Here is an 11,730-nt window from a genome sequence, read left to right as displayed (position 1 = left end):
CTAGATATTATTTAGATAAACCTGTATACCAAATTTCATATCAATATGTAAACCCTCTGCTAAGAAAATGAGCGGAAACTGCAAATAACTGGAATTTTTCTACATCAAAGAGCCATAACTCTGTCAAAAATTGCTCGATCGTACCCAATGTATAACCTGACCTAGATATTATCATGATAAACCTGTATACCAAATTTCATTTCAATATGTTCATCCCCTGCGAAGAAAATGAGTGGAAACTGCAAATAACTGGAATTTATCTACGTCCAAGGGCCATAACTCTGTCGAAAATTGCTCGATCATACCCAATATCGAACTTGACCTAAATACCAAATTTCATTTCAATAAGTTCATCCTCTGCGAAGAAAATGAACGGAAACTGTTGGTGGACCGACAGACAGACTGACCAACCGACAGACAGCAGCAAAGCAATATGCCCTCCCTTCTTCGAAGGGGGGCATAAAAATAATGATTCTATGCTTAAATAATATAATTGGGCATATACAACATGGCTGAAAAGTTGATAGTCAGTGGGAGAGGACTAAAATACAACAATAGAACAATCAACAACACATATTTTATTATTTCATGGTAACATCATGATCTGCAATATATTTTGTTTCTTCAATAATATGAGAATTCTATCTTTCGATTGCTTGCATAAAATAAAAATTACACTCACAATATGTAAATACAGTCCATCTTTCAATATGCTATAGATACTGTGTGTGACTTATCACTGTACTACACAACCTTCAATGTCCTGCTGGATATTTACTGATATTTCTTACTATGAATGAATCAATGTGGTATAAACAGCTGATATTAAAAAAAAAAAAAAAAGAGGTGATCTGAAGTTTCTTAGTTTTACATATTAAAAGAAATCAATCTGAATGCCCTTATCTAACACAAAACAACATTTCCGTGGCAGTATTCTTCTGCAAAAGGTCTGCAACTCAACCAATTTTCTATACAATTGTCATATAGATTATCACATACTTTTACATGTTCTGAAAATAAAAAAGTTGAACATGAACGGCTGGGGTATTTCATTTGAACACAAATATGAACACAACTGTTGATGTACACATAACATTTATGGAAAATAAATTAACAATGGCTATAAAACATAAATTTAATTAAAGAAATGAACGTGTACATAAAATCCAGCAAAATGACTTTTTCAGATAACATACAAAACTACAAATATGTGTGTATCCCATCAATGTCCACAGTGAACACAATTCCAGGCTTCAGGTCAGACGCTACGTTCCTCGGGAATCTTTTTTGTTTCTCCTCGTAATAAAGAGTTCCAATAAAAAATATCAATTTTACGATTATTTTTAAAATGATTAAAATCTAATTGAAAGTGGTTATCTGTCTATATAGATGGCCTAGTGGTTAAAACCGTGGCCGCCCACTGCCAGAAGTGTATAGGTTCTAGAGGTCGTGAGTTCAAAGCCCCGCCCCGGCCAAGATAGAGTTCCAATATAGTGATTTTACTGTGCTGTACATGTATTTATTTTTATATCAGCAATTCAAGTGTATTTTCAAGAAATTATATAGGAAATTGCATACTATATTATTTTGCAGAAATGCCTGGTAAGGTACCCTAATTTTTTGCAAGAAAGCTAGTCAAAATAGTAGTAAACCATCAACAAATTCCTGGAAAAAGTTATATAAAATTGAGGAACGTGTCGTCTGACCTTAAAAAACCAATGTTTCTGAGAAAAATATGCTTCAATTTACTTGTGCACTATATAAATTATAACATATACAATATTAAATACATGTACCAAAGAATCTCATAGACTAGAGTGCGTGAACATTCAAGTACATGTGTCATGATCCATCTATTAACCACATTGAACATATATAATCACAGGTTTTTTTTTAAAGTAACGGTAGATGTAGGTTGTGTCAGCAAGGAAACAATGCTACAAAATTATGCACAACATGGATTTAAACCCTGCACACTGCACCCACTTAAAGTCCACATGAATAGTTTCAGGAAAGAATGTGCCACATGTACAGCCAGTGTACCACGATTTATTCAGGGAGATATGTAAGTACATGTGACATATCAGCCAACTATTGGTTAATTTTTTTGGAAGTACCAGCTTACACAAAAATCACAGTCCATTCATAATTCATAGCATCAAAATTATACTGAGTTAACGTACACGTGTCTAGTATCAAAACATAAGTACGCATCAAACAAAATCCAACGATAACAACTAATGATAACACAGAGAGTTCACCTAAAAGTCCATATTAAGGATACACTAACTCTCTTAAATAAAATCATAAATAATACACACACTTCTTTAATCCAAATTAAAATTGGTTTTCAGAAGTTTAAATTTGTTGCATGAGTAAATAATCATTTTTCTAATAAGTACATACCAGTACATGTAGTTTATACATCTGTTATTGATAATAAATTATAAATATGCATTGATATAATTGATACTTAGTGTGTCACTTCTTGAGAACAATCTGAGTCACAGCTGACTGGAATTCCCTCGTATTGGCCACCGTATAAATCATGTTTCTCCTTTCAGCATCTTCAATCATATTCCTCCAATCAGCATTTGCCTCCTACAACATTGACAAAACATGTAAATAATGTATGTAATCGAAAAAATGAAGCCTTTATAATTGCCTCAGAATATAAATTTCATATTCTATTGTTATCTCTGTTCCAAAATCAAAGGGCAGTTACTCTGCTGAAAAGTCAATCACACACCAGTAACAACCAAAGATTTATAAAAAAAATTCAAAACACAGAATAATAGATAAATCCACATCTGCCATGCTTTACCATCATTCATAAATCTTTCCCATTGGTTCACAAAAAATATGTGCAGCATGCGACAAGAGAAACTGATTTTAGCAATCTTGGATTAAAAACAGTTGTCCATTCCATGTTATTTCAAAATTGTCAGAAAAGAAGTATGCCTTACTTTCAGTGAATCCATGTGTGCAACAATATACAAGGCAGACTTGGCACGAGTGAGAGCAACATTCATTCTCTTTTTGTCTGCCATAAATCTACAAAAACAGAAAGTTATACAATCTTCCTGTCTGTCAGAATGGGACATAACATAAATAAATATCATGAAAATATAATGTGAGGCAACAACTAATGACTTCAATTACAAGGTTGAATGACTTTAAAATCAAACTAGCATTTATAAATGCATATGGCCCATACCAAACACACAGGACAATGTTATTACATTCTACAGGAGGAGTAAAGAAGTGCCCTGTCCTCCATCAGAATGTACAATGCAGACTACATATAATTAAAATCTTATTTTCAATGGATGTTTTATTTTTAGACTTTGATTATTTCCATTAACTATTTATAAAACAAAACAAACTAGAACTGTCCTAATGGGACTAATACCCCCGCTAGGCTAATTTCAAATGGGACAAATAATTGAATTGAATAATAATCAAGGTTTGGAACACATAAAAAAAAAAATTCTAGAATTGTAAAAAAAAAAAAATAGTTAACAAAGAAAAATCTAAATTGTCAGAATTTCACTGTAATTACATACCTATAACAGTAATACATTTACAAATGTATGTATTTGATGATATATTTTTTTAATTTAATTGATTTAAAGAAAAACCAACAAAATGACAAAAACCCCTCCCTTTGCAGTGAATAGAAATACCTGTAGCCAAGCAATGCTCTTCTGTTGATAAAACTTTCAATATCTTTCTTATAAGAGTCTTGACAGATGCAATTAGTTGTTTCAAATTTTCCTCACTTTCTCCTATGGCACAATTGAACTCCATATCAGAAAATTGATCCCATAGGACTATGATTTTCTTTGATGAGCTTGTTAAATTTAATAAACTCCCAAAACATTACCATAATTACCATACTATGTAAAAATATGTAAAAAAGAAAATTTAATATTACTAACAATTTTAAATTGCCAAAACACTACAATCATATCAGTAATTTTGATTTCATTTAAATTAATGCCCAATAGGGTCACTTCATCAAATTACTTGACAAATAAATTTAAACAACCTCTAAAAATAGTTTAACTTCTTTATTAATAATTAGGTCTTTCCACCTTTCAGGTGAAAGACCTCTTGTTTTCTTTATGTTTTTTCTTCTTCTTCTTCTTCTTTTTTTCTATTTAGCTCGGAGTGACTTTTTTATTATTAGAGTTAGCCAAACAATTTAAACTTTATGTAATTGCTCATTAAAAGTTATGGTACCAATTGACCCTGTGTCAAAGAACTCCCAGAACTTACAGAGTTATTGCCCTTTGAGAAGGAAATGCTTGTTATCGCTACTCCTCTGAAACCATAAGAGATAGAGATTTGGAACTTTTACCAATGTCTTCATAACACTTAGAGGGTTCTTCAATCTATTCATACCAAAAAGATCTGAGGCCCCCTTGTAGTAGTTATTGCCCCTGAAAGTATTTAAATTTCCATAAAATCACTTCCAACTTCTTTATTATTTATCATAGAGACTTCGGACCACTTGGGATGGAAGCGTCTACCTTGGCCGAACAAAATGACAAAAAGGTCAAAGGTCAAGGTCATTTGAGAAGCCGTTAATTAATGAGTTTTCATATCTCTTTTGTTAAGGGTGGTAGAGAAAAACTTTTTTATGGATTTAGTAGGACATCTTAAGACATTTTAAAATATATCCCCTTGGCTCATACTTTTGAATAATTACAGAGTTATAGCCCCTATTGTACGAAATGCTTGTTATCGCTACTCCTCTGAAACCATAAAAGATAAAGACTTGGAACTTTTACCAATGTATTCAGTACACTTGGAGAATTCTTCAATCTATTCATACCGAAAGGATCTGAGGCCCTCTTCTAGTAGTTATTCCCCCAGAAAGTTTTTAATTTTCTATAAAATCATTTCCAACTTTTTTATTATTTGTCGTACAGACTTCGGACCACTTGGAATAGAAGCCTCTACCTTGGCCAAACAAAATGACATAAAGGTCAAAGGTCAACGTCGTTTAGATGTCTTTTAATTAATGAATTTTCATATCATTTGAAATACAGAATTATAGTAAGGGTTTCAATAGCTTGCTGGATTGCGCAATATGGTATTCAATTGTGTCAGCCAGGTATCACATCAAGTCCTGTGGTTACTCAAGTGGAACTTGTTATTCATTTTGTACAAAGACAGCTAGCCTGTAGAACACTCTCTTCTATTGTTAGCTTTACTGTTTATACGATTGTGTAAAGAATATTCACTTGGCTCAGTTTTGTTCATAGTAAGTGGAAAAAAATTCAGAAAAGTAATTAGATAAATCTTAACCGATATATACCACACGGAATTTTTAAAGAAATGGCTTGATAATAATAAAACTAAAAAATCTCTTTTACATTTGTAAAACCATTTATCAATTAATGGCCTTGTGGTTTTCCCATTTTATAGTACAACATAAATCATAGGTATAGTAATGTTTTGTATATCTTATTGAGCAATCTAGCAATTCATTAAAATATTAGGTGGAAAGACCTCTAATTGTTCTCGAACAATTAGCCTACTAGTTATATTATTTATTTCCTTATAATGATAAGACCTTTTGGTTTACATGAAACAGTTTTAAAATAGCCCCAAAACCATCACCCATTTTACAGATTATCAATTTCCCCTAAACACATGCTCCATCTGAACCATGGCTCAGATAATGGCTCCCTTGGGACAAATGAATTCAGCCACACTTGTCTTTGATGTTCTCATTAGCTCCTAAGAATTTATCATTGACAAACAAAAACTTTGCATTGTCAGTTGATAGAATACTTAAAAAAAATAATTTTTTTTTTATTAATTAAGACATAAAGACAAAAAACTCCATCTGGATGTATTTATATAAATATATTTTAGAGTGTTTTCTATTAATTAATTAATAAAATCTGTAAGGATTACCTCCCTTACTTTTCAACATTAGTGTACAATACATAGAATAAGGAAAAGGAAAAATGTCATAAAATCATTAAATCTTGTCTGATCTTAAAAAAAAATTGCAGTTGCACATCTTCAGATGGTGTTCAACATATGTACAAATTTTCAAACTGTTCCATGCAGTAATAAAAAATTCTATAGGGGGGACAAAGTTGCGTCTACAGACAGACGGACAGACGGACGGACAGACAGACGGACAGACGGACAGGGTGAAACCAATATACCCCCCTAAACTTCGTTTGCGGGGGTATAATTAACCGATTTCAAATTCTCAAATTGGTAAAGTGTTGCATTTTTGCCATCTCTACTTGACAGCACATGATTTGTATGTAATTCTATGTCCACACACAACCATACATAACACTATGATCATTACCCAATAGACCTGGACTGGTTCTGTGCCCGCACACAGGAGAAGACGATGACCTCCTTCTCTTGGCCCTGGAATCCGTCTACCGTGCTGATTTCTATGTTCCTGACACCCCTGTCATAAGAAATTTACAGTTAATAAAACTAGTGTCAAAATGTTTGTTGCCATTAATTAAAAAAATTGGTGCTATAGAGGCTTCTACCCAAAGCAAATGGATGACATTACTAATAAACATCTAACAAAGTTGGTTTAATGCATCATTTTCCCAAGTCACTCTAACATTACAGAACATTTTGTAGCAGATAAACAGTTATGCACATGTCCAATTAAAGGAAGATAAAACACCCAATTGAGATGTCTAAGAACAGTTTACAAATGTGTACCTAAAGATCTGTTACATTGGATATTGGTCAATACTCTGTCAGGTAATATTTTGGTCAGGGTGAATATCGGAACTCTGTTGGACTGAATTGGGTCAGTCAATACACTCTCCGACAACACTGAGTCAGGGTCAATAGTCTTTTATGCTTAACTAGTTCAGAGGTCAATACTGTGTCAGACTATACTGAGTCAGGCTCAATATGCCGCCTGACTACTGTGGTTTCATTAATATTCAAGGGCATCAAATTTCGTGGATAAAGTGAAAATCACAGTTTCAAGGATACATAAATTCGTGACAAATGACCCTATCAATAGAAAATGTTAATAAAAATTGCACTTCTGATCAATGAACATTTAATTTCGTGGATCAACTAAACAACGAAATCCACGAAAATTGGTATTCAACAAATATTGATGAAACCACAGTACCGGTATATTGGATCTTGGTCATTACCGGTACTCTGTCATACTTAATTAGTTCAAAGGTTAATAATCCGTCAGATTATATTGGGTCAAGGTCAATACTTAGTCAAACTGTATTGGGTCAGAATTAATACTCTATTGTCAATCATAAACATAAAGCACTTTGTTAAATGTAACTGTTTGAATTAAATTTTTTCAGACAACTTTAAGTCATTTGGATTGAAGGACAAAAGGACATGATGATTCCTTAGACAAAACTTTAGATGCATATATTTGAACTTAACTTCGATTCTCCACTGAAATAACAAGAAATTTATGAAGACATTAAGATAATGTATAGTTATTAAATTCTTTGTTGACACAAATTGTCAGCTTTCTTTAATTTGATGTTTTCAGACATAAAGGATAGAGGCAAAGGCTTTATTGAGTGAATGATATTTTACAGGAAGAAAAAACAAATCCCAAACTAATGTACTGAAAAAGTCTTACATACTTCTTAGCAAGGCTAGTAGATAGAAGATGCTTCTGACTCTTATATGGCGCAATGATTCCTACATGTTGTGGTCGGGTTGACCTCAAAATGACCAGTACCAGCTGGACGATAAACTCCACCTCTGTTGGATTATTCACTGATCTGAACAGAGAGGAAACTGGATTTAATCAAATGTCATCAAATTCCTATGTGCTTGTGGCTTTAAGAAATGCCACCAGTGTTACAAACACATGCGTAAACAATCAACATATAATTGCTTTCCTTCCACTAAATCCCTAGCTGTGAATTTTCATCAATTAATTGCAATCTCTGTGCAGTACTTACCCTGTAGTTTGAGAAAGGTGTTCATGGCTGTCCTGTACATCAAACAAAACAAATGGCTTTAGCCTGGCATTCTGTTTATAGCGATTTATCACAGACCTGTTAAAAAAAAGAAAAGAAAAACGATTGAGGGCAGCTTCATACCGGTAATTCTTATTCTTTTCAATTTTCATACAATGTATAAAACTACAAAACTTAAGTAAAAATTTGGCAGAATTACACACAATGTAACTTATTACATGATTTTGATATCACTAATTACATGTACTCGTAATGAATCTTTTGTTACGAATTACACTGTAATGACATCACAATGACATCACAATATACGGATTGTTTGCATCTTAAGGTTTCTCCACCCTCGATGTTTTTATGGTTTAATCTGTGTAATTTTTGTTTAAATTTGATGATTAATATGCAAACAATCAAATTAAAGTTAAATATTGGTATGTTGCAAATATTTTGTTCATGCTGTAGGAGCTAACACAAGTACACTATCAGGACAGTTATAGCAACGACTGCTCTCTTATCAAACATCACATTTATTTTAACTAATTTCGATATAATAAAGCAATTTTTAAAAGAAATTAATCGCAATCCTTTATTTTAAGTATTTTAACATTTTAAGGCCATTTAAAATTGCCAGTATGAAAGCTATCACATTTACAGTGCATTTTGATACGATTTTTCAACCATGAATAAGTACAGTTTAGCAACATAAAACGTCTATAACTTTTGAAATAATGGTTCAAACTCACTGAAAATTGGTACATTTGTAATTCATTATATATCCTATCGAAATTTGCAAAGAAATGTTTACCTTGCCTGGTAAAAAATTATGAATTGTGGTCTCTGTCAAGTTTGCCTATATACGGTTTTATCAGTTTTTCATTGAATTCAGCGATTTCAACTCAAACTACTCTCTATGAATTGTTAAACATTGGTGTCATTTCACTTTACATAGCTTAAAATGTGTTAAACACAAGTATAAATCAAGAAATATTGGCAAAACTATGCACCACATAACACTATTATTATAACCGATAACGGTAAAATATTCCGGATTGCTCACAATGACGTCACACGACAATCGAAAGACCTTAAAGACTACCATACAGTCTTGTATTAAAACAATACTGTTTTGCTACTGTATTCCACTGAGAATTATCTCCATCTCTAGAAGCATGACACAGTACATTCACATCACTGTATGATAGAACAGTCATATTATGTAGGTACCAATTACATGTAACTGTTAGGAATTAATCACAACAAACTCCCCTCAGAGAGTTTAAAATCCTGCTCTTTTCATTGTTGCATACTTTATGGAAACATTACAAAAGTTCAGTGCTCACAATTTTATGTCCTTGCGATTAGATACAGAAAGACAGGATTGCAGAATTAAGTACTTGCATAAATAAAGGAATTTGCAGTACCTCATTCCAACAATTCAAGGCCTGCAACTCTCACCTGTCGGTTTTGAGTTTCCCCTGGTATATATACTGTGACGGCCAGTAGGCAATGTCAGGGTGCATGCGATACTGCGTGTCCAACATAAGAATGGGACTCATGTTCGTGGTAGAAGACTGGAAATGGCGGTAAAATCTCTCAAACAGAGACTGACCAAAATAATTCTGAGCAGCTTTCTACAAGGCAAAGAATAAACAATCAGAGAGCACTGCATAACTAATAGGTATTGATTTAGTTCTAAATGTAAAATAAATAGAGCATCCAAAAATAATTTGTCAAATTTGATTGTACTGTAAGTTGATCAAAAGTGGAGAAAGTCAGACTTGATCTTCGCATTCCTTTAGAAAGCTTACCAGAAGTATGAATAAATTTTACAAAGTAAAATTTCATTACAAAAACCACCTAACGGCTGAAGAAAAATAGGCAAACAGTAATTCATTGGTTCCCTCATGGTCCACTAGGGATAATAATGAATTAATATCACACAACCACAGAAATAATCACTGGGCGTATATTACATGAATATCGCCTAATAAATGAATTGATATTAAATGAATGTTTCACACATTATTTTATAATTTTGATGAAAAATAAAACAAAAACACAAGAATTCAATAAATACAGTACTAAAACCCAGCAGAAATGTACATGTACAAGCATATAAGGCAGTTTTGAAAAATAATTGAATTCTCAATTTCCAAAAAACAAATTGAAGGTATAATATTCACTCACACTGGATTTAATCGTTGGAGGAAGCTGCTCTGGATCTCCAACCAAGATTAACTTGTTTGCCTGGTACTGTAGGGGTATGATACAGTCCAGTTCATTAGCTTGGGAGGCCTGCAGTCCAAATGAAACAAATCAGTGTTAAACCATAGATGAAATTCATCACATATTTTCATTTGAACTTGCACATTTACTGTAAATTCCTAAAATTACACGAGTACTTAATTTCACTTTAACGCTGTTTTGTATCAAATCGCGAGAATACAAAATCGCGAAAGCGGAACATTTATCCATATTTCTTATACTCACCAACTCTCAGAAAATAAAGGTGGGATTTTAAAATCTGTGAGGGGTGTTTCTCGCGATTTTACGCGGAGATAAATTCCTCGCATTTAAATAGGAATTTACAGTACCTACTAGATTATCAATATTATACAATGTACATGTATCTCTGCGTTTATTAACAAATGTGTGTGAATAATGTACCCTCTATTCCCTAGCTCTCTAACTTCTGTGCTGTTTAGTACAATTAGTCTTAAAGTTTGTAACTACTTATTGGCAGCATTTGCTTTTTATTTCCTTTTACTCTGTAACTGTTTTCTAGTTTACATGTAGGAAACTCTATTTGAGTACTAACTCATTATATGATTCCCTTTTGAACCTGTACATAATTCTAAAGCCAATCATTTTTAAATTTAGCCAAACCTAAACAAACTCAACAAAGTCTTACTTCATCCACAATGATACAATCAAAGATAGGTTTGCCTCTCCTTGCGCTGTTCCTCAGTAGGTTGGAGACAAAGGGTTGACCAAACGCCGACAAGGTGCCACAGACAATGGTGGCTCTCTGCAGGATCCCTCGCTTTATCTGCTCTTCCTCCGGCCGAGAGAGGGTGATATCCTGTAAAATGTGAAAAAATAATCAAAGAAACCAACTTACATACACTGTACAGTATGTATTCTTTTGGTCGTCACTAAATCCCCCCCCCCCCCCCCCACAAAAAAAAAAAACATGATTTTATGTACCACTCACATTGATTTGTTTAAAATGATTCTTTTCCATGTCTGTGATTCTTTTCCCTAACTTCTCAAGATCAGCATCTATTCTCACCATCTGCAATGAAGAACAGCAGTCATACACAATTTACCTCAAATTTTTCTACTTAATACAGAACAGATCATCACATATGGAAACAGTCCTTGGGACATCAGGTTGTCATAAAAACTGTCAAATCAACAAAAATTTATACTTTTCCTAATTTTTTTTTATTTCAAAACATTTGCATCAAGTCATGCTATGCATAATCTTGCACCAAACTCAAAGCAATTTATATACACAAATACGTTTTCACAAACTTCCTTCATCTAAAGATATTTTATGTATACTTTATCTTTCAAAAAGGTTCACATTCTATTATCTTCTCTCTGATGTAACTAAGACACAGAAATACATCCTTGGTAATCCCTTGAGATATTTCCTTTCTTCACCCCTGAGATAAGCCCTTAATAAGCCCCTGGGGCACTATTCGATTGTTCCCCTAAATACCCCTTTCCTGGGCCCCTAATGTACCACTCAGCC

The 11,730-nt window shown here is 33.1% G+C and overlaps 1 protein-coding gene across 3 annotated transcripts in view; it reads right to left on the bottom strand.

Moving 5' to 3' along the window:
• Positions 1 to 562: 562 nt before the first annotated feature.
• Positions 563 to 11,730, bottom strand: part of LOC105342793 (probable helicase senataxin) — a 35,353-nt gene continuing 24,185 nt past the window's right edge. For all 3 annotated transcript variants that reach the window (XM_034467617.2, XM_034467618.2, XM_034467619.2), the window contains 9 exons: positions 11,185 to 11,265; positions 10,882 to 11,052; positions 10,158 to 10,265; positions 9,426 to 9,601; positions 7,959 to 8,054; positions 7,635 to 7,775; positions 6,344 to 6,451; positions 2,967 to 3,054; positions 563 to 2,601 (listed from right to left, as the gene is read on the bottom strand). In XM_034467617.2, the coding sequence (XP_034323508.2) occupies positions 2,482 to 2,601; positions 2,967 to 3,054; positions 6,344 to 6,451; positions 7,635 to 7,775; positions 7,959 to 8,054; positions 9,426 to 9,601; positions 10,158 to 10,265; positions 10,882 to 11,052; positions 11,185 to 11,265 (1,089 nt within the window). In that variant the 3' untranslated portion in view covers positions 563 to 2,481. The remainder of the gene's footprint in view (positions 2,602 to 2,966; positions 3,055 to 6,343; positions 6,452 to 7,634; positions 7,776 to 7,958; positions 8,055 to 9,425; positions 9,602 to 10,157; positions 10,266 to 10,881; positions 11,053 to 11,184; positions 11,266 to 11,730) is intronic.

This window comes from Magallana gigas, chromosome 6 (genome assembly GCF_963853765.1).
Source record: "Magallana gigas chromosome 6, xbMagGiga1.1, whole genome shotgun sequence".
In the NCBI taxonomy this organism is placed as follows: domain Eukaryota; kingdom Metazoa; phylum Mollusca; class Bivalvia; order Ostreida; family Ostreidae; genus Magallana; species Magallana gigas.
Note: the sequence above shows the minus strand (reverse complement) of the source record. Positions and strands in the feature narration are given on the sequence as shown.